Source organism: Amblyraja radiata, assembly GCF_010909765.2.
Source record: "Amblyraja radiata isolate CabotCenter1 chromosome 42 unlocalized genomic scaffold, sAmbRad1.1.pri SUPER_42_unloc_1, whole genome shotgun sequence".
Taxonomy (NCBI): domain Eukaryota; kingdom Metazoa; phylum Chordata; class Chondrichthyes; order Rajiformes; family Rajidae; genus Amblyraja; species Amblyraja radiata.
The window spans coordinates 121,142-144,548 of NW_022630087.1; the positions used below are offsets into that span (position 1 = coordinate 121,142).

The 23,407-nt window shown below is 47.3% G+C and overlaps 1 protein-coding gene across 1 annotated transcript; it reads right to left on the reverse strand.

Annotated features, from left to right (window-relative positions):
- Nucleotides 1-238: 238 nt before the first annotated feature.
- On the reverse strand, nucleotides 239-16,271 carry LOC116969003 (NACHT, LRR and PYD domains-containing protein 3-like). The gene is made up of 9 exons (XM_033015978.1): nucleotides 16,200-16,271; nucleotides 15,877-16,044; nucleotides 15,540-15,637; nucleotides 13,963-14,129; nucleotides 12,654-12,825; nucleotides 12,489-12,554; nucleotides 5,699-6,325; nucleotides 821-910; nucleotides 239-273 (listed from the first exon to the last, which is right to left on the reverse strand). Exons 3-9 carry the CDS (start codon nucleotides 15,634-15,636, stop codon nucleotides 239-241), a joined length of 1,254 nt encoding a protein of 417 aa, XP_032871869.1. The 5' UTR covers nucleotide 15,637; nucleotides 15,877-16,044; nucleotides 16,200-16,271.
- Nucleotides 16,272-23,407: the final 7,136 nt, after the last annotated feature.

Sequence of the window (23,407 nt, forward strand, 5' to 3'; positions counted from 1 at the left end):
GCTCCAGAATCTGTGAGACCGACACTGTTCAGCCTGGAGATGAGAGAGAGTGAGGGTGAGGGACACAGAGAGACAGGAGACGGTGCAAATCCCGTGTTTATCAGTGACACAGTTACTGATCATATTAATGTTCAGTGTCAGACACCCAGTGAGTGTAAACACAATCTCTCACAATCTGGGACTTACCGCAGTCTCTGTATTTTACAGTCCGGGTTCCGCAGAGCCACAGACACCAGTTTCACTCCGGAATCTCCCAGGTCATTGTGTCCCAGTCTAAACACAAACAGACAGAGTAAGAATCAAACGGATACAAACCCTGAGGCTGAGATAGATAACTTCTCCCAAACGGATATTTATGGAAACACCTCAGCACATCTGTACTATTACTAAAAGTCTCACCTTGACCACTTCCGGCCAACGATGTAAATACATTTTAGAAAAAAAACGCTACCCTATATCGCTATGATGTTTCCGCCACCTGACTCACCGTCCTCCTCTCCTCCAACCGCCCCAAGGTTTTTTCTGATTGGTGAAATAATAAAAAAGTTATGAATGTTTAAATAATCGTGAGATCAGCAGATTAGTCTTCCCTCCTGTCAGTCACCATGATGAAGGTAACGCCCCTTCTGGGGGGCCAGGAGAGTAAAGCCCCGGAGGCCGGACGTGAGTCAGTCACCCCGGAAAGCCGTGAGAGTTGAGTCCAGAACAGTGTGTCTGCACCGTGAGTTACTGAACTGTGAGTCTCCGCCGTGCTGAGTGACTGAACTGTGAGTGCTCCAGCCGTTAGTGACTGAATGTGAATCTACAAGTCGTGGCTCACTCCGGAAGTCGTGCTCAATGTGGAATTCACTCTCATGGCGGAAGTAGCGCTCACTCAGGAAGTCCCGCTCAGTGGAGAGGCCGCGCTCAGCTGTGTGAGTAGATTCAAGAGAGTATTACTGTTGTATATTTGTTGTGAGTGTGTGTGTGTGTGAGTGATGCAGGGTGTCAGGGTGAAGGTGTGTGTTTGAGAGAGATGGAGGGTGTGTGTGTGATGGAGGGTGTGTGTGTGTGTGTGTGAGATGGAGGGTGTGTGTGTGTGTGTGTGTGATGGAGGATGTGTGTGTGTGTGTGTGTGTGTGTGTGTGTGTGTGTGTGTGTGTGTGTGTGTGTGTGTGTGTGTGTATCTCACAGGGAACCAATAAAGAGAGGAATAAAGTGGGGGTGGCAGACAGACAGACAGACACAGCTGACCAGACCTGAGTGACTGAGCTGCCAGCCCACCAGCCCCGAGTGACTGAGCTGCCAGCTCACCAGCCGTGAGTGAGTCAACTGCCAGCCCACCAGCCCTGAGTGACTGAGCTGCCAGCTCACCAGCCATGAGTGAGTCAACTGCCAGCCCACCAGCCCTGAGTGACTGAGCTGCCAGCTCACCAGCCCCGAGTGACTGAGCTGCCAGCTCACCAGCCGCGGTGGACCTTGATAGTCAATCCTGGATCTCACAGGGAGCCAATGAAGGGAGAAAAATATGGTGGTGAGGTGAGTGAGTACATAGTGGGAAACTACAAGAGAGGGGAGAGAGACAATTTGTGACATTTTTCCTTTTTATTTTTCTACAGATTTAAAACAATGAAGGAGGACAAAGGACCTTGATAGTAAGTTAGTAAGTAATTTTTATTTATATAGCACTTTTAAAATCAAATCACGTTGAACAAAAGTGCTTTAGAGAAGAAATTAGATTTCCATACATCCATATGAAATAAAAAATTAAAAAGCCACAATACACTATCGGATTCAACATGAAACGTCTCCCCACAGAACCCACTATGAGGGAAGGCACCAAAAAGTCCAGTCCTCCTCCTCCTCATAGTCCACCCGAGGTTGGGGCCTATTTGTGGCCTCCTCAGCCAGTCCAATGTTTTCAGGCCCTCTTTGCCGGGAAGCTGGAACTCCAGCGTCGGGTGAAAATGTCTGGAGAGGCCGCTTCCTCCACGGAGACCGCGGCACCGGAAGACCTCAGGCCGCGCTGGTTGGAGCTCCGACTCTGGCGATCTCAGATCCCAGGCTCCGCGGTGTTCTAAATCCAGCGCCGCCCGCCCACGGCCGGACGCCCGCAACCACAGCTCCGCGATGTTCGAGTCGGCCCTCACCGCACTCCGGAGCTTACCGCACGACGACCCGGTAAGGCATCGCCCGCTCCGTGTTGGTGTCCCAGCACTGTGCCGCCGCGGAAGCTGTAGTCCCGGCAGGAAACGCCGCTCCAGTTCGATGGTAGGCTGCACGGAGAGGACGAATATGCGATTCGGAGGGAAACCGCTTCTCCGACCAGGTAGGGCTGAGAAAATGCAGTTCCCCCTTCCTCCCCACCCAACATAAAAAGCCCCCCCTCCCTTACTGGCCAGCAATATTGGAATTGGCGGAGAAGTGGAATATTGCGTTGGGGGACCAGCCCTCCCGTATGATGCTGGGACCCAACGGTTCCCAATTAGTCTAATCTATCTATATTACTAAAAATCTGATCTTGACAGCTTTTGGCCCACTGTGCTGCGATTTCCGAGAGAACGCCGTCACCTATGGCCTCCATTATTGGCAACCTCGCTCAGAGCCCCCCTGCCTTCCGGGACCAGAGGATTTTTTCCATCAATGAAAAATCAGTGAGTTATTAATGGGGTTTTTTTTAAATCCCCATTCTCTCTGCTGCCCCCTCTGGCGGCAGGGGTGAGGGACTATAAAACCCGGAAGTATCGTGCCTCACTCAGTCTCTGCCAGACACAGGAAGCGAGAGGATCACGGCTCTCTGAGCTGTGAATAAAACTGAGCGCACGTCTACTCCACGGTGAGTCCCCTTGATGCGGCTGCTGCCAAATTGTTTGCCTTTTTATTTAAAGTTTGTGTTCACAAAATGAATTTTGGTTGTCGGGTGGCTGCAGCCAAATTGTTTGCCTTGGCTTGGCTTTTAAAATTGTTGCAACAGTTGGTTGCCAGCCCAAGAATCAATTCTACCCACAATGTCTATACTAGCCCTCTGGAAACCAGTACCTTCGGCCCACAATACCCATACTAGCGCAACAGAAAGCCCCCCCCCCCCCCCACTGGCGTGCAATATTGGAATTGGTGGAGAGGTGGAATATTGCGTTGGTGACCAGCCTTCCAGTATGATGCTACGTGTCTACTCAACTGTGAGTCCCCTTAATGTGGTTTGAAAATGAAAATATGGTTTGTTTGAAGTAAAAAGGCACTGCCTGCAAATGGTGGTTTTGGTGTTTTGGCTTGAAGTTAAAAGGCACTACTTACTGCAAATGGTGGTTTGGGTGCTTTGGCTTGAGGTTGAAAGGCACTACTGCCTGCAAATGGTGGTTTGGGTGCTTTGGCTTGAAGTTGAAAGACACTACCGCAAATGCACTTACTTCCTGTTTGCACTGTATATTGATTTTAGATAAAACGCTACCACTTATGGCTGTGATTTTTGGCCATCTTACTCAGTCCCCCTCCGCTCAGCAGGTGCAGAGAATTCTTCCCATCAATGAAAAATAAAAGTGTTATTAGTTTAAAAAATGATGAGAATCTTTCTCCTGTCAATCACGCCATGAAGGCCACACCTTTTCCGGTGGGAGAGGTTATAAAACCCGGAAGTGTGGGTGTGCCTCAGTCTCTGCATTATGGGGGAGGGAGAGGTCACGACTCTGTCTGAGCTGCGAATCAACTGAACACACTGAATGTCTACTGAAGTGTGAGTTTGGTGTGGTTTTATGGTGATTTCACCCTGCATGAAATGGTATGAAGCTGCATTTGAATTTGGTGGCCTTGCACCCTGCTTGAAGTGGAATGAAACTGCACTTGAATTTGGTGGCCTTGCACCCTGCTTGAAGTGGTAGGAATCTGCACTTGAATTCGGTGGCCTTGCACCCTGCTCAAAGTGGTAAGAAACTGCACTTGAATTAGGTGGCCTTGCACCCTGCTTGAAATGGTAGGAACATGGATTTGAATTTGGTGGCCTTGCACCCTGCTTGAAGTGGAATGAAACTGCACTTGAATTTGGTGGCCTTGCACCCTGCTTGAAGTGGTAGGAATCTGCACTTGAATTCGGTGGCCTTGCACCCTGCTTGAAATGGGATTTCAAGGAATAGCTACGAGTCAACTGCCAGCCCACCAGCCGTAAGTGAGCTGTCAGCAGATCACGCTTGAGGGACTGAGCTGCCACCCCAAGAACCCATACCAGCGCTCCAGAAAGCCCCCCTCCCCCCACTGGCCACCAATATTGGAATTGGTGGAGAGGTTGAATATTGCGTTGGGGGACCAGCCCTCCCGTGTGAACATGGAACCCAATGGGTCCCACAGTCTAATTATTGAATACATCTCTGTTGTTGTGGTGTTTGGTGACTTTCCCCATTTATTCTCATTACCAAACAACCGGGAAATGTTCCCCGTGCAGAGAACGGCTGCAACACACCAGACCCGGGGGGGGGGGGGTAAAATAGGAGGGGTGCCCCCCCCCCCCCCCCCCGTGCACAGTGACGGCCGCTCGGCCCCATAGAAGGGGTGCTGGACGGAATAACAAAATAGTGAAACAATTTTACAGTTCAGTGTTAGCATCAAACGGACAGTTACCTCAATTTCTGACACTTGTGCAGAACCGGTCCCAGCCGCTGGAGACCTTCACACTGAATGCGGCATCTCCATAGATCGAGGTGTTTGATTGTATCACAGAGCCTGATGGCATGAGACAGGACCGCACAGTCAATCGGGGTCAGTCCCAGTCCACTGAATGAAAGTGTTTCCACAGATCCCAGTGTCTGCTGAGCCAGTACAGGATTCTGAGACTCAAACAGGTAGTGCAGCGTGTTCAGGAGGCTCCGTTTACCAGCGTCACTTCCTGTGTTTCTAGCCCGGCGTTTAACCTCCCCCTTCACCCAGTCAATCACTCGGCAGATTGTTTGATTAGGGAATTCACCCAGAAACTCCTCCAGGATCCAAGCTGTCCGTGGGGAGGAGAGACCAGCGACAAAACGGAGAAATACTTCAAATCGCCCATCTGCCATGCCATGGGCTTCAATGAGGAGTGTCGTGATATCCCCGCGATCTGAAGACATGAATTGCGCGAGTGCGGCTACAAACTCTTGGATGGTGAGGTGCGGGAAGGAGTACACAACGCTCCGGGCTGAATCCTCTCTCTCCAAAAGTTCCATCAGGAACCCGGACAGGAACTGGGAAGGCTGCAGATTGTATTCGATCAAATCTTCATCTGTGAACACAATCTTCTTCTCAGCCACTCCAGTGAAGGCCATCTGACCAACCCTCAGTAACACCTCACGGGGGCTCTCAATCTCACGGCCGTGGTTTTTCAGGATGTTGTAAATAAAGTAGCAATATAGTTGGGTGATGGTCTTGGGAACTTGCTGCGGGTCCCGGTGTGTTTGTGTGAAGAAGGGGCCCAGTGTCAGGACAAGGATCCAGCAGTAGGAGGGGTTGTAGCTCATGGTGTACAGGATCTCGTTCTCCTTCACGTGTTTGAAAACAGCTGCTGCCACCGTCTGATCTTCAAAATACCTGGTGAAATATTCCTTCCGTTCCTCACCAACAAATCCCAGGATTTCAGCCGAGACACTGATCTCTGCCTTTTTCAGTAAATGTAACGCAGTGGGGCGGGTGGTCACTAGCACTGAACACCCTGGGAGCAGCTTGTGCTGGATTAAACTGTACACAATGTCAGACACTTCACACCGGGATTCAGGATCAGGGCACATGTGCTGAGGTTCTGTGTCTCTCCGACTGTCAGCAAAATCGATTCTGCCCTTGAATTCATCCAGACCGTCGAATATAAACAGCAATCCCTCTGGGTTCTTCCAGACCTCTCCCAGGATATTCTTAAAGTAAGGATATTGCTCCAGAATCAGTTCCCTCAGGGTTATTCTGTCTTTAATCATGTTCAAATCCCGGAATTTGAAACTGAAGACAAACTGGAAGTGTGGGTATATTTTCCCTGTGGCCCAGTCATGAACAATCTTTTGCACCATTGTTGTTTTTCCGACCCCCGCGACTCCGGCCACTGATGCTGAACTCCCAGATCCGGATTTACACCAGGAAAAGCTGCTGTGGAACAATTGATCAGTCCTGATTTTTTCCAGTTCTCCCCGGAGATGTTTCTCTTGCCATTCCTCATGGTCCCGACCTCTTGCCAGCAGCTCATGTTCCACCAGTGTCCGATCTCGAACAGTGGAGATGATTGTGAGCTCAGCGTATCGATCAAGCAGCAGGAAATTCTTAACCTTCTCGTTCATCAGGATGGTGTTCACGCTCAGTGTTTCAGTCTGTGCCCGCAGAGTCTCCTTGTGTTTCTGTTGAACATCTTGCACGGGAACAGGCAGATAATGGACACAATGTTAGGTGGCTCAACTCAAAGCTCAACATTAAAATCTACAAGAATGAGTCCAATGATCCTGAATTAATTCAATTCATTGATGGATTTCAGTGCAGTAAGGAGAAAGAGAGAGAGGAGAGAGGAGAGAGAGAAAATAAAGAGAGGAGAGAGGAGAGAGAGAGAGAGAGGAGAGAGAGAGAGAGAGAGAGAGAGAGAGAGAGAGAGAGAGAGAGAGAGAGAGAGAAAGTGAGTGAGAGTGAGTTAAGGTGGTACAGTGAGTTAAGGGGGTACAGTGAGTTAAGGGGGTACAGTGAGTTAAGGGGGTACAGTGAGTTAAGGGGGTACAGTGAGTTAAGGGGTACAGTGAGTTAAGGGGGAACAGTGAGTTAAGGCGGGTACAGTGAGTTAAGGGGGTACAGTGAGTTAAGGGGGAGACAGTGAGTTAAGGGGGTACAGTGAGTTAAGGGGTACAGTGAGTTAAGGGTGGGGTACAGTGAGTTAAGGGGGTACAGTGAGTTAAGGGGGTACAGTGAGTTAAGCGGGGTACAGTGAGTAAGGGGTACAGTGAGTTAAGCGGGTACAGTGAGTTAGGGGGTACAGTGAGTTAAGGGGGGGTACAGTGAGTTAAGGGGGTACAGTGAGTCAAGGGGGTACAGTGAGTTAAGGGGGTACAGTGAGTTAAGGGGGTACAGTAAGTTAAGGGGTACAGTGAGTTGGGGGTACAGTGAGTTAGGGGTACAGTGAGTTGGGGGTACAGTGAGTTAAGGGTACAGTGAGTTGGGGGTACAGTGCTTTTTAGTACAGATACAGGTTAAAGGATTAAGATTTTTATAGTGTGAGGGAGTTGATTTAATTTGGGGGTAAGCCATGTCAGTGGAGATTGGCCCCATGGTTTGCTCATCCTGCAACATGTGGGAGATCAGGGATAGGGTCGGTGTCCCTGGTGACTACGTTTGCAGGAAGTGTGTCCAGCTGCAGCTCCTGGCAGACCGCATTGAACGATTGGAGCTGCGGTTGGATTCATACTGGAGCATCCACGATGCTGAGAAAGTCGTGAATAGCACGTACAGTGAGTTGGTCACACCGCAGGTAAAGGTTAAGCGGACAGAAAGGGAACGGGTGGCCAATAGCCAGCGTAGCAGTAGGCAGGTAGTGCAGGAGTCCTCTGCGGTCATCTCCCTCCTAAACAGGTAACCATTTTGGATACTGTTGTGGAGATGGTTCATCAGGGGAAGGCAGCAGCAGCCAAGTTCATGGCACCATGGGTGGCTCTGTGGCACAGGAGGGGGGGAAAAAGAGTGGAAGGGCAATAGTAATAGGGGATTCAATTGTAAGGGGAATAGATAGGCATTTCTGCGGCCGCAAACGCGACTCCAGGATGGTATGTTGCCTCCCTGGTGCAAGGGTCAGGGATGTCACTGAACGGCTGCAGAACATTCTGGAGGGGGAGGGTGAACAGCCCGTTGTCGTGGTGCATATTGGCACCAATGCTATAGGTAAAAAACGGGATGAGGTCCTACAAGGTGAATTTAGGAGATAGGGAGCTAGGAGATAAACTTAAAAGTAGGACCTCAAAGGTAATAATCTCTGGATTACTACCAGTGCCACGGGCTAGTCAGTGTAGAAATAGGAGGATATTGCAGATGAATACGTGGCTTGAAAAATGGTGCAAGGGGGAGGGATTCAAATTTCTAGGGCATTGGAACCAGTTCTGGGGGACGTGGGACCAGTACAAACAGGACGGTCTGCACCTGGGCTGGAATGGAACCAATGTCCTTGGGGGAGTGTTTGCTAGTGCTGTCGGGGAGGATTTAAACTAATGTGGCAGAGAGACAGAGGGGAGTAAAATGAGGGTAGAAGCAATAGGTAGCAAGGTGAAAAGTAAAAGTGGCAGGCAGACAAATCCAGGGTAAAAATCAAAAAGGGCCACTTTTCAACATAATTGTATAAGGGGTAAGAGTGTTGTTAAAACAAGCCTGAAGGCTTTGTGTCTCAATGCAAGGAGCATTCATAATAAGGTGGATGAGTTGAATGTGCAGATAGTTATTAATGAATATGATATAGTTGGATTCACGGAGACATGGCTCCAGGGTGACCAAGGCTGGGAGCTGAACATCCAGGGATATTCAATATTCAGGAGGGATAGAGAGAAAGGAAAAGGAGGTGGGGTAGCGTTGCAGGTTAGAGAGCAGATTAACGCAATAGAAAGGAAGGACATTAGCTTGGAGAACGTGGAATCGATATGGGTAGAGCTGCGAAACACTAAGGGGCAGAGAACGCCAGTGGAAGTTGTGTACAAGCCACCTAACAGTAGTAGTGGAGTTGGGGATGGCATCAAACAGGAAATTAGAAATGCGTGACTTCAATATATATATAGATTGGGTGAATCAAATTGGCTGGGGTGCTGAGGAAGAGGATTTTTTGGAATGTATGCGGGATAGTTTTCTAAACCAACATGTAGAGGAACCAACGAGAGAGAAGGCTATTCTAGACTGGGTATTGAGTAATGAGGAATGGTTAGTTAGCAGTCTTGTTGTGCGTGGCCCCTTGGGCAAGAGTGACCATAATATGGTTGAATTCTTCATTAGGATGGAGAGTGACATTGTTAATTTAGAAACAAGGGCTCTGAACTTAAAGAAAGGTAACTTTGAGGGTATGAGACGTGAATTGGCCAAGTTCGACTGGCAATTGATTCTTAAAGGGTTGACGGTGGATATGCAATGGAAGGCATTTAAAAACTGCATGGATGAACTACAACAATTATTCTTCCCAGTTTGGCAAAAGAATAAATCAGGGAAGGTAGTGCATCCATGGATAACAAGGAAAATCAGGGATAGTATCAAAACTAAAGATGAAGCATACAAATTAGCCAGGAAAAGCAGCCTACCAGAGGACTGGGAGAAATTCAGAGTCTAGCAGAGGAGGACAAAGGGCTTAATCAGGAATGGGAAAATAGATTATGAAAGAAAACTAGCAGGGAACATAAAAACTGACTGCAAAAGTGAAGAGAAAAAGATTAATTAAAACAAATGTAGGTCCCTTGTAGTCAGAAACTGGTGAATTGATCATGGGGAACAAGGACATGGCAGACCAATTGAATAACTACTTTGGTTCTGTCTTCACTAAGGAAGACATAAATAATCTGCCGGAAATAGCAGGGGACCGGGGGTCAAATGAGATGGAGGAACTGAGTGAAATCCAGGTTAGCCGGGAAGTGGTGTAAGGTAAATTGAATGGATTAAAGGCCGATAAATCCCCAGGGCCAGATAGGCTGCATCCCACAGTACTTAAGGAAGTAGCCCCAGAAATAGTGGATGCATTAGTGATAATTTTTCTAAACTCTTTAGATTCTGGAGTAGTTCCTGAGGAGTAGCTAATGTAACCCCACTTTTTAAAAAGGGTGGGAGAGAGAAAACGGGGAATTACAGACCAGTTAGTCTAATATCGGTAGTGGGGAAATGCTAGTCAGTTATTAAAGATGGGATAGCAGCACATTTGGAAAGTGGTGAAATCATTGGACATGCATGGATTTATGAAAGGTAAATCATGTCAGACGAATCTTATAGAATTTTTCGAGGATGTAACTAGTAGAGTGGATAAGGGAGAACCAGTGGATCTGTTATATCTGGACTTTCAGAAGGCTTTCGACAAGGTCCCACATAAGAGATTAGTAAACAAACTTAAAGCACACGGTATTGGGAGTTCAGTATTGATGTGGATAGAGAACTGGCTGGCAGACAGGAAGCAAAGAGTAGGAGTAAGCGGGTCCTTTTCACAATGGTAGGCAGTGACTAGTGGGGTACCGCAAGGCTCAGTGCTGGGACCCCAGCTATTTACAATATATATTAATGATCTGGACGAGGGAATTGAATGCAACATCTCCAAGTTTGCGGATGACATGAAGCTGGGGGGCAGTGTTAGCTGTGAGGAGGATGCTAGGAGGCTGCAAGGTGACTTGGATAGGCTGGGTAAGTGGGCAAATGCATGGCAGATGCAGTATAATGTGGATAAATGTGAGGTTATCCACTTTGGTGGCAAAAACAGGAATGTAGACTATTATCTGAATGGTAGCCGATTAGGAAAAGGGGAGATGCAATGAGACCTGGGTGTCATGGTACACCAGTCATTGAAAGTAGGCATGCAGGTGCAGCAGGCAGTGAAGAATGTATGTTAGCATTCATAGCAAAAGGATTTGAGTATAAGAGCAGGGAGGATCTCCTGCAGTTGTACAGGGTCTGGAGTATTGACCTGGAGTATTGCGTACAGTTTTGGTCTCCTAATCTGAGGAAAGACATTCTTGCCATAGAGGGAGTGCAGTGAAGGTTCACCAGACTGATTCCTGGGATGTCAGGACTTTCATATGAAGAAAGACTGGATAGACTCACTGACTAAAATTTGCCCTTGGTACATATTAACTGTAATATAATAATGTATGCATGTTGGTAGGTGCAATCAAAACAAAGATCTTTTTATAATTGTGCTATGAATACCACAGAAAATATTATGTACTCTCAAGATCACATTTAATAGAATAATATTGCTTAAATATATCGTTATTGGATTTTGCATTTCGGAAAAGTTCCAGCTGAGAGGAAGACAGCAAAATACTGAAAATATTGGGGTGAAAATTACTTCAGGAGTTTGTTAGGAAAATGAAAGAAATGGTAACAGAATGCTTACACAGCCGAGTGAGTATAATTTTATGGGTGAGAAATTGTGTTCAACCAATTGATAACTTCTTTGACAAAGTAACTAGCATGTTAGATAACAAGGAAGCCAATGGGTGTAGCACATTTTGTTATACAAAATTGGTCCGTGAAGTGCCACATAAAAGAGGGGGGGGGGAAGAGGGGGGAGAGAGTGATCACTGCACACACATTCTCTCTGGGAGTGTACTGAATTTCACAGATCTCTTCCACAACCTGATACATTGCAAAACCTTGTACAATTAACGCCCGGAGGAGTTGAAATAATGCAGTGTAATATTTCCAGAGTATGTCAGAGATCGAGTGATCTAGGAACTACTATATACCTCTTTGGTTACACTCGGACTATCCTTGATCGGACTTTTCTCGTTTTACCTTGCACTAAACATGGTAAATGGTAGCGAACTGAGGAATGCAGTTGAACAGAGGGATCTAGGAATAACTGTGCACAGTTCCCTGAAGGTGGAATCTCATGTAGATAGGGTGGTAAAGAAAGCTTTTGGTATGCTAGCCTTTATAAATCAGAGCATTGAGTATAGAAGTTGGGATGTAATGTTGAAATTGTACAAGGAATTGGTGAGACCAATTCTGGAGTATGGTGTACAATTTTGGTCGCCCAATTATAGGAAGGATGTCAACAAAATAGAGAGAGTACAGAGGAGATTTACTAGAATGTTGCCTGGGTTTCAGCAACTAAGTTACAGAGAAAGGTTGAACAAGTTAGGTCTTAATTCTCTGGAGCGCAGAAGGTTAAGGGGGACTTGATAGATGTCTTTAAAATGATGAGAGGGATAGACAGAGTTGATGTGGATAAGCTTTTTCCATTGAGAATAGGGAAGATTCAAACAAGAGGACACGACTTCAGAATTAAGGGACAAAAGTTTAGGGGTAACATGAGGGGGAACTTCTTTACTCAGAGAGTGGTAGCTGTGTGGAATGAGCTTCCAGTGGAAGTGGTGGAGGCAGGTTCGATTTTATCATTTAAAAATAAATTGGATAGGTATATGGATGGGTAAGGAATGGAGGGTTATGGTCTGAGTGCAGGTAGATGGGACTAGGGGAAAATAATTGTTCGGCAAGGACTTGTAGGGCCGAGATGGCCTGTTTCCGTGCTGTAATTGTTATATGGTTATATGGTTAAATGTTATTCCCTCATAGTTTATCTATACTGTAAATGGCTCGATTATAATCACGTATTGTCTTTCTGCTGACTGGATAACACGCAACAAAAGCGTTTCATCGTGCCTCGGTACATGTGATAATACACTAAACTAAGCTAAACCTGAATCTACAGACAAAGAAGCAATCTATAGTGAATCCCCGTGTCAGTCTAACAATTCCTTAGCCTTTAATCTTCTGATTTCCCATTCTGCAAAGCTCTGAACAGTTTCAGTATTACATCAATTCTAACGTCATTGGTGTGAGCTGTACATTTCAACACTCACCTTCCATATGAGAGGGTAATTCAGTTAAATCTCTGGTGATGTTCATGTATTCTTGTGGATCAGGACCTGTTCAAATCAACGAGCATTCATTAAACCAGACTTGAATAACATTGTTAACTCCAGTGTTTCAATGTGATATTCAGTTCAGTGTGTTGATTTACGTACCGAGCTCCTGGATTTCTTTCAGTATTTTGTCCAGCTTTGGTAATTCATTCTGCATTTTCACAAAGGATTCCCACATCACCCGCCGGGCACGGTTACCCTTCTCTATCACCAGACTGAGGAAGAGTATGGAACTATCTCTGCGGTTTCCCTTTACCGCAAGCTCAGCGACACTCTGTGAAGAACAACAATGAATATATTGAGAAGTGACTGAGACAAAGCTAATGGGGAGGGAATTAGCTGTTCAGTGATGGGATATTCTGGTAGTTTTGAGCATAGTGACAGGCATTTGATCTGCCTCTTCATACACCCATGACACTGTGCTGACAAACTGTGTACTCCCAGAGTCCTGACTGTGTGAATCTCGCTTCACACCTGGCAGTGTCCGAGAACACAGCAGAGTACAGCACGGGAATAGGCCATTCAGGCCAATGATGTCTGTGTTGAAATTGATGTGAAATTAATCCAATTCCTTTTGGCCTCACATGGACTGTATCCCACTAGGAATGGACGTGTCCAGTCCAACCTGCATTTCATCCTGCTCTGCATTTGGAAGCTATTAAGTTCTTTCATCTACATTCTTACCCTCTGTGAGCCGGCATTCACTCATTGACCAGATAACTTCTATATTTCAATACCAACCCCAGTTTTACCCGATCAAAGACATTCCTCTCTTGTATATCCCTCTCCTGCAGCTCACCCCCTCCTCTCACCACACATTAACTAGGCTTCTCTTCCCACAGATGCGTAAATAACCGACCTGCTGAATATTGTGTTGATATGGTAGATTTTAGCAAATGTACATGCGTTTATTTTATTTGTCAATTGGATGATAAGCGAACAGTTCAATGTCTTAGAATAATCCAGCAGGTCAGGCAGCATCTCCAAAAACAGAGTTATTTTGTGCAGCACATTGTGTGTTGTTTTGTAAACCAGCATCTGAAGTTCCTTGTGCTTATGTCCAATGCCCTCTGTGGTTTAATGAACTGAACTCAATGTGACCAATGAAACTGATGACACTTGAGAAGTATTATCGTTTACTGATTCTGGTTTACAAGTTTACTGCTTCCATGACCGTTGTACTAAGATGCATGTGTAGGAAGAACAGCTGGATCAGAATGGAACATTCTCAGAAATCCCCAGGTCACAGGTTTTATTCCTGATACCAGATCTACAGGACGCAAACTGATCAGAGATCAGTGCCTCCATTGCACTGTTCAGTGTGTTGAGGGGACTGTATTGGTGACTCTTCCCCCCCAATGCCGTCAGTTCTGTGACAGGAAACAGAAGTCACTGTGATCCTTCCACTTACCCCGTGTTCTTGTTCATTGAAACATTCCTCCCATTTCATCGTGAAGCTGAGACGTTCAACCCTTTCTTCAATCGCCTGTTTCAGTCTCTCCCCATAGAATGTTGTCAGCTGGAACAATAGGTCGTCGTTCCACTGTGTCAGGAGCTCAGAGAACGTACGCGTTAGATCTGTGTATACAAAGAGAGAAACTAAACACCATCTGAATCAGTCCCCTTGGCTCCCACTGAAACATTAATCCTGACTGTTCCCCCCCCCCCCCCCCCCCCCCGCACTGTTAGAACTGATCTAACCAGGGTTTTGTAATAAGACACAATGTGCTGCAGTAACTCAGCGGGTGAAACAGTATCTGTGGAGAATATGGATCGGTAACGTTTCAAGTCTGGACCCTTCTTCAGATGGCAGGGAATGGAGAGACATGTGGACGAGAGGAGGGACAGGTCAAAGCCTGACGAGTGGCAACATGAGACTTTTAGTTATATCTATATAACTAAAAGTCTCATCTTGACTACTTCCTGTCTGCGCTGCAAATTGATTTTTGAAAAAACGCTTCCCTATATCGCTGATTTTGGACATCTTACTCACAGTCCTCCACCGCTGAGGCAGCCCCGAGGATTTTTCCGATCGATGAAAAATAAAAAAGTTATGAGTGTTTCAAAATCTTGAGATCAGCTGTCCTCTCGCCTGTCAATCAACACGATGAAGGTAACGCCCCTTCCGGGCTGGGGGGGGGGGGGGGGGGGGGGGGGGGGGGGGTGGTGGTCAGGACTATAAAACCCCGGATGCCTGGACGCGAGTCAGTCACTCTGGAAGATCGCGAGGGAGAGTCCACAACAAAGATTCTAATCTGTTAATCAACTGAACTGGGAGTCTGCAATGTACTTGTAATAAATGATTTGGTAGGAAGCTGAAATGCTATGAAATTGGATTTGCTGGCCTGCACTCTGCTTGAAATGCTATGTAATTGGATTTGCTGGGGGGGGAGAGCGGGGTGGGGAGAGCGGAGGGACGGGGAGAGGGAGGGACGGGGAGAGGGAGGGACGGGAAGCGGGAGGGGAGAGCGGGATTGGGCGGAGAGATCAGAGGGAGATCGGGATTGGCCGAAGAGATTGGAGGGGGGGAGAGCGGGATTGGGCAGAGAGATTGGAGGGGGGAGAGGGCTGAGATCGGAGGGGGGAGAACCGGAGGGGGGGGAGAGCGGGATTGGGCAGAGAGATTGGAGGGGGGAGAACCGGAGGAGGTAGAGATTGGAGGGGGGAAGAGCGGGATTGGGTGGAGAGATTGGAGGGGGGAGAACCGGAGGGGGGGGGGGGAGAGCGGGATTGGGCTGAGAGATCGGAGAGGGGTGAACCGGAGGGGGGGGGGGAGCGATTGGAGGGGAACGGGAGGGGGGGGGCAGAGCGGGAGTGGGGGAGAGCAGGAGTGGGCGAAAAGATTGGAGGTAGGAGAATGGGAGGGGGGAGAGAGGGAGTGGGCGGAGAGCGGGAGTGGGCAGAGAGATCGGAAGGGGGGAGAGCGGGAGGGTGGGGCCACTGGAGGGGTGGGGGGAGCTGGAGGGAGGGGTGGGGTGACATTTATACCCCGAGATGTTGTCACATCCACTCTCAGTCCGGGTCTGGTTCCCCGCTGATTCCCCAGCTGGTTCCATCCATCTGCACTGAACTGATTCGCCCCCATCCTGAAACAAGTGGAGGAATAAATAGGAAATAAACAGATGAAACAACAGTGTCAATAACAGGGACTGGGGTTAATATTTCAACAACACTTACAGAACAGAATCACAGGAGAAAGAAGCCCGCGGATCCTCTGATATTTTTTCACATTAAACATTAACACAAATAATAATAATAATAAATTTTATTTAATGGGCGTCTTTCAGACATCTCAAGGACACCTTACATAGTAACAAACACTCACCTGATCTGCTCCAGACTCGGGTGGTTCAGTATGAGGCGGCAGAGAGCGGGGACAGATCGGTCTGTGAGGGAGTTGCATGCCAGGTCCAGCTCCGTCAGTGAGGGGTTTGTATTGAGAGCGGAGGCGAGATCCTCGGCTCCAGAATCTGTGAGACCGACACTGTGCAGCCTGGAGATGAGAGAGAGTGAGGGTGAGGGACACAGAGAGACAGGAGACGGTGCAAATCCTCAGTGTTTATCAGTGACACAATTACTGATCATACTAATGTTCAGTGTCAGACACCCAGTGAGTGTAAACACAATCTCTCACAATCTGGGACTTACCCCAGTCTCTGTATTTTACAGTCCGGGTTCCTCAGAGCCGCAGACACCAGTTTCACTCCGGAATCTCCCAGGTCGTTGTTTCCCAGTCTAAACACAAACAGACAGTAAAACCCCTGTCCCACGGAACGAGTTCATTCCTAGAGTTCGCCCGAGTTTGACCGATTCGAACTCGGAGATTTACGGTAATGGCCACTCGTTGAAAAATCTTCACGAGTCTTCCCGTGCTTACCTGTCGTTAGCGAGTCTTCCCGAGTACCTGCCGTTAGCGCTAAGAGACGTCCCCGAACTCCGACGTACCCACTACGTACATTCTCCGTGTTTACCATGAGTTTGATTTTTTTGATTTTTTTTAACTCGGGAGAGCTGTTGCAATGAACTCGTACCATGGGACAGGGCTATTAGAAACAAACTTATACAAACCCCGGCGAGGCAGAGATAGATAACTTCTCCCAAACAGATATTTATGGAAACACCTCAGCACATTATTGAACAAATCTCTGTTATTGTGGTGTTTGGTGACTTTCACCATTTATTCTCATTCCCTGACAACCGGGAAATGTTCCCCGTGCAGAGAACGGTGGCAACACGCGCGACCCAGGGGAGGGAACCAGAGTAGACCACCAGCCACCCGGGGGGAGGGGGGAACCAGAGAAGACCACCGGTGACCCATGGGAGGGGGAACGGAGTAAACCACCGGTGACCTGGGGGAGGAGGGGAAGGAGTAAACCACCGGTGACCTGGGGGAGGAGGGGAAGGAGTAAACCACCGGTGACCTGGGGGAGGGGGGTACGGAGTAAACCACCGGTGACCTGGGGGAGGGGGGGACAGAGTCCACCAACGGTGACCCATTGGAGGGAGGGACGGAGTAAACCACCGGTGACCTGGGGGAGGAGGGGACGGAGTAAACCACTGGTGACCTGGGAGAGAGGGGAACAGAGCCGACCACCAGCCACCCGGGGTAGGGACAAGAGGACAGCAGAATCTACCACCGGCGAACCGAGGGGGGTTAAAATAGGAGTGGGTGCCCCCCCTCCCCCCGTGTACAGTGACGGCCGCTCAGCCCCATAGAAGGGGTGCTGAACAGAATGACAAAATAGTGAAACAATTTTACAGTTCAGTGTTAGCGACAAACGGACAGTTACCCCAAGCGCTGACACTTGTGCAGAGCCGGTCCCAGCCGCTGGAGACCTTCACACTGAATGCGGCATCTCCATAGATCGAGGTGTTTGATTGTATCACAGGGCCTGATGACATGAGACAGGACCGCACAGTCAATCGGGGTCAGTCCCAGTCCACTGAATGAAAGTGTTTCCACAGATCCCAGTGTCTGCTGAGCCAGTGCAGGATTCTGAGTCTCAAACAGGTAGTGCAGCGTGTTCAGGAGCCTCATTTTACCAAACTCACTCCGTGCATCTCTAATCTGACGTTTAACCTCCTCCTTCACCCAGTCAATCACTCGGCACATTGTTTCATTAGGAAATGGACCCAGAAACTCCTCCAAGACCCGAGCTGCCGGTGGGGAGGAGAGACCAGCGACAAAACGGAGAAATACTTCAAATCGCCTGTCTGTCGTGCTGTGGATTTCAGACATGTGTTTCACGATATTCCTAGGATCTACAGTCATGAATTGTGCGAGTGCGGCTACAAACTCTTGGATGGTGAGGTGCGGGAAGGTGTACACAACGCTCCGGGCTGAATCCTCTCTCTCCAAAAGTTCCATCAGGAACCCGGACAGGAACTGGGAAGGCTGCAGATTGTATTCGATCAAATCTTCATCTGTGAACACAATGTTCTTCTTGGTCACTCCAGTGAAGGCCATCTGACCAAGCCTCAGTAACACCTCACGGAGGCTCTCAATCTCACGGCCGTGGTTTTTCAGGATGTTGTAAATAAAGTAGCAATATAGTTGTGTGATGGTCTTGGGAACTCGCTGTGGGTCCCGGTGTGTTTGTGTGAAGAAGGGGCCCAGTGTCAGGACAAGGATCCAGCAGTAGGAGGGGTTGTAGCTCATGGTGTACAGGATCTCGTTCTCCTTCACATGTTTGAAAACAGCTGCTGCCACCGTCTGATCTTCAAAATACCTGGTGAAATATTCCTTCCGTTCCTCACCAACAAATCCCAGGATTTCAGCCGAGACACTGATCTCTGCCTTTTCCAGTAAATGTAACGCAGTGGGGCGGGTGGTCACTAGCACTGAACACCCTGGGAGCAGCTTGTGCTGGATTAAACTGTACACAATGTCAGACACTTCACACCGGGATTCAGGATCTGCGCACATGTGCTGAGGTTCTGTGTCTCTCCGACGGTCAGCAAAATCAATTCTGCCCTTGAATTCATCCAGACCGTCGAATATAAACAGCAATCCCTCTGGGTTCTTCCAGATCTCTCCCAGGATATTCTTAAAGTAAGGATATTGCTCCAGAATCAGTTCCCTCAGGTTTATTCTGTGTTTAATCTTGTTTAAATCCCGGAATTTGAAACTGAAGACAAACTGGAAGTGTGGGTATATTTTCCCTGTGGCCCAGTCATGAACAATCTTTTGCACCATTGTTGTTTTTCCGATCCCCGCGACTCCGGCCACTGATGCTGAACTCCCCGGGACTCCGGCCACTGATGCTGAACTCCCAGATTGGGATTTACTCCGGGAAAAGCTGCTGTGGAACAATTGATCAGTCCTGATTCTTTCCAGTTCTCCCCGGAGATGTTTCTCTTGCCATTCCTCATGGTCCCGGCCTCTTGCCAGCAGCTCATGTTCCACCAGTGTCCGATCTCGAACAGTGGAGATGATTGTGAGCTCAGCATATCGATCAAGCAGCAGGAAATCCTTAACCTTCTCGTTCATCAGGATGGTGTTCACACTCAGTGTTTCAGTCTGTGCCCGCAGAGTCTCCTTGTGTTTCTGTTGAACATCTGTGGACATAGAGGTTGAAAATGACCATTGGACAGAAAATATTTCAACAGCCCAAATGTAATTCCGAATGTGTTTGCTTCAGGCTACATTGATCGCTTTATTAACAGAATGAAGACTGTTTCACGGAGCACCTAGTCCACACCCTACTCTGTAGTGGCTACGGGGCATGAATATGGGAACTTGCCTTCACTGATCAACTGAACGAGGAAATACTGTCGAGGGTAACAGTCGACAGGATCAATTACAATGTGTTGGGCTTTGCTTCGATTCGTTTAATTTAGTTTTACTTTAGGGAATTGAATGCAACATCTCCAAATTTGCGGATGACATGTAGCTGGGGGGCAGTGTTTGCTGTGAGGAGGATGCTAGGAGGCTGCAAGGTGACTTGGATAGGTTGGGTGAGTGGGCAAATGCATGGCAGATGCAGTATAATGTGGATAAATGTGAGGTTATCCATTTTTATGGCAAAAACAGGAAAGTAGACTATTATCTAAAAAAAGTTAACTTTTTCAGCAACACTTCCTGCGCTGCAATTGGAGGTTCCGATTTTCCCATCGGTTTGGTAAGTTTTGGGAATTCTCGGGATTCTCCGGCGGCGCTGTCGAGAGTGGAATTCGGTGACTTGCTGACTGACAGAGAACAGCTGGTCGCTGGACTCTGACTGGGATAGGTTGGGTGAGTGGGCAAATGCATGGCAGATGCAGTATAATGTGGATAAATGTGAGGTTATCCACTTTGGTGGCAAACACAGGAAAGTAGACGATTATCTAAATGGTGGCAGATTAGCAAAAGGGGAGATGCAACGAGACCTGTGTGTCATGGTACACCAGTCATTGTAAGTAGACATGCAGGTGCAGCAGGCAGTGAAGAAAGCGAATGGTATGTTAGCATTCATAGCAAAAGGATTTGAGTATAGGAGCAGGGAGGTTCTACTGCAGTTGTACAGGGTCTTGGTGAGACCATACCTGGAGTATTGCGTACAGTTTTGGTCTCCTAATCTGAGGAAAGACATTCTTGCCATAGAGGGAGTACAGAGAAGGTTCACCAGACTGATTCCTGGGATGTCAGGACTTTCATATGAAGAAAGACTGGATAGACTCGGTTTGTACTCGTTAGAATTTAGAAGATTGAGGGAGGATCTTATAGAAACTTACAAAATTCTTAAGGGGTTGGACAGGCTGGATGCAGGAAGATTGTTCCTGATGTTGGGGAAGTCCAGGACAAGTGGTCACAGTTTAAGGATAAAGGGGAAATCCTTTAGGATCGAGATGAGAAAAACATTTCTCACACAGAGCGTGGTGAATCTCTGGAACTCTCTGCCACAGAAGGTAGTTGAGGCCAGTTCATTGGCTATATTTAAGAGAGTTAGATGTGGCCCTTGTGGCTAAAGGGATCAGGGGGTATGGAGAGAAGGCAGGTACAGGATACTGAGTTGGATGGTCAGCCATGATCATATTGAATGGCAGTGCAGCTTGAAGGGCCGAATGGCCTCTACTCCTGCAGCTATTTTCTATGTTTCTATGTTTTGAGGAAACAGACCATTCGCCCAACCAAATCCACGCCAATCATCGATCACCTGCACGACTCTTTTTCTTCCCATTTGGGACAATTTGCCATAAGCGAATTAACATACAAACTGCACGTCTTGGGAATGTGGGAGGACACCGGAGCACCCGGAGAAAACCCACGTGGTCACAGGGAGAAGGTACAAACTCCACACAGACAGCACGTATAGTTAGTATCGAGCTGGGGTCTCTGGCGCTGTAAGGCAGCAACTCTGCACCACTGTAACACCACTGTGCCACATGTGTATCAGGAAGGTGAGGCTCACCTCGCATAGTCAGATTGTGAGAAGGCAGATTGTGAATGGACCTATTCTAACCAACAGCTCATGACATTTCATGGAGTCTCCCAGTCCATTTCCTGGAATATCTGAACTGGAGACGGGATTGGACTCATTATACCCGCTCCGTGTGTTCCAATAACAAAGGCCATTATCCAGTCTGTGTCCACCACACCATCATGTAAATATTATATCCACAACCCAACTATTCGATTATATTCACTTTACCACCTTGTTACAGGTTCTCCCATCAATCCATATAGATTACTGTTCTCAGGATGGAGCCAGCGCCATTGAACACAATCTCTCTCCTTCTCTAGACTGAGCCAGTGTTGACTCTACAAACCTCCATCACATTCCTACTCTGTATCACTGCGGCCTGCTCTGTACGTGGCAACCATCGTCTGAACTCGGGCAATTCCCCAGCAACTCCAAGCAAGTCCGGAGTTCTGCTGTAGAACTCCACATTGCAATGATAAGGCTGAATGATGTTAAAAATATAAGAAAATATTAAATGGATTCCTGGGCCAGCTTACAACATATATTTAGTCACAAATCAGGCTTTTCTCCACTAGATTGATACAGAAAGACAAGTCTAGGTTTGCCTCATGTTGCTGTGTATTGACATAATGACCAATGACTTTGAAATGCGTCTACCATTTGATGAGAGAGGAAGCCCAGATTAATCGCAGTAAGGGGTATTGAGACAATGTCTGATGCCTTTGAGGTATGCAGTGGCTGATGAAGTACCTTGTACCAAATGTCTGATGCCTTTGATATGCAAGTCCTTGTGGAAGAAGATGCCCTTGAATCTGGTGCTATGTTATCTTCAGGTATCCAATATAAAATGTGGTTGCTTGTTACATATATAAATCTACATTGATAATTTCATTCCAAATATTACCGATTATGGCCTTTCAATTATCTGCCAAATGTGTGATCATTCGACAATGCATTTCTATCGCCACAAGTGGATTTGAACCAGTATTTGTGGATTTGTGGAATTCCTGGGGGTGCACATCTCTGAAGATCTTTCCTGGTCCGAGAACACTAACGCAATTATCAAAAAAGCTCATCAGCGCCTCTACTTCCTGAGAAGATTACGGAGAGTCGGATTGTCCAGGAAGACTCTCTCTAACTTCTACAGGTGCACAGTCGAGAGCATGCTGACCGGTTGCATCGTGGCTTGGTTCGGAAATTTGAGCGCCCTGGAGAGGAAAAGACTACAAAAAGTCGTAAACACTGCCCAGTCCATCATCGGCTCTGACCTTCCTTCCATCGAGGGGATTTATCGCAGTCGCTGCCTCAAAAAGGCTGGCAGTATCATCAAAGACCCTCACCATCCTGGCCACACACTCATCTCCCTGCTACCTTCAGGTAGAAGGTACAGGAGCCTGAAGACTGCAACAACCAGGTTCAGGAATAGCTACTTCCCCTCAGCCGTCAGGCTATTAAACCTGGCTCGGACAAAACTCTGATTATTAGCAACCACTTTCTGTTATTTGCACTACCAGTTTATTTATTCATGTGTGTATATATTTATATCATGGTATATGGACACATTTATCTGTTTTGTAGTAAGTGCCTACTATTTTCTGTGTGCTTAAGCAAAGCAAGAATTTCATTGTCCTATACAGGGACACATGACAATAAACTCACTTGAACTTGAACTTGAACTTGATTAGTCACAATGTTGGGCGGAGAAGTGACATTTCAAGTTTAATCCTGATGTGGGCAAGTTGATGCATGTTGGAGGGGTAAATAAAACCAGGATATTCACCATGAATGACAAGGGCCTAGAGACCACTGAGAAACACCTGCACAAATCCATAGATCCCTAAAGTCAGCAGCACACACAGAGGCAACATTTAACATTCTTGTCATTAGCTGCAGTAAGTTCAGGGAGGCCTGGATACAAATTTATAGGGAGTTGATTAAGCCTTAAGCTAGAGGAGTGTGTACAATTCGGATCTCCATACTGTGGGAAGGATGCCTTTGTACTGGAAGCGATGCAGAGGAGATTCAGGATATTGCTCGGAAATGAATATTTCAATTATCAGCAGAAACTGGAGTGATTTAAGTCGCCTTCCTTGAAGCTGGGGCGGACAAGCAGTGATCTGATAGAGGTACAGAATACTGTGAGAAAAGTAGCATCGATGAAAAATAGTTTTCTCCATAGTAGAGGTGGCTAACACTAGGGGACATCGATTTAAAGTGAAGTATGTACGTTTATTGGCCAAATATTCACATACAAGGAATTTGCCTTGGTGCTCCGCCCACAAGTAACAACATGACATCCAGTGACAGTCACCAATGACTCAGAAAACACTAAACATTAACAATAATAAAACATTAATGATAAAACACCATTGATCAAGCATGTGAAACAACAAAATACCAGATCAAGGGGAGGCTACAGATTTTTGGCTGTTGAGTAGAGCAACGACTCGTGGA

Excerpts from the sequence above, each read along its gene's own strand:
- LOC116969003 (XM_033015978.1), bottom strand. The coding sequence starts at position 15,636 with ATGGGGGCGAATCAGTTCAGTGCAGATGGATGGAACCAGCTGGGGAAT. Across the intron at positions 12,555-12,653 it reads GAAAGAAATCCAGGAGCTCG|GTCCTGATCCACAAGAATAC; the intron begins GTACGTAAATCA and ends TGATTTGAACAG. Across the intron at positions 274-820 it reads CATTGAGCACGACTTCCGGA|ACTGGGACACAATGACCTGG; the intron begins GTGAGCCACGAC and ends GTTTGTGTTTAG.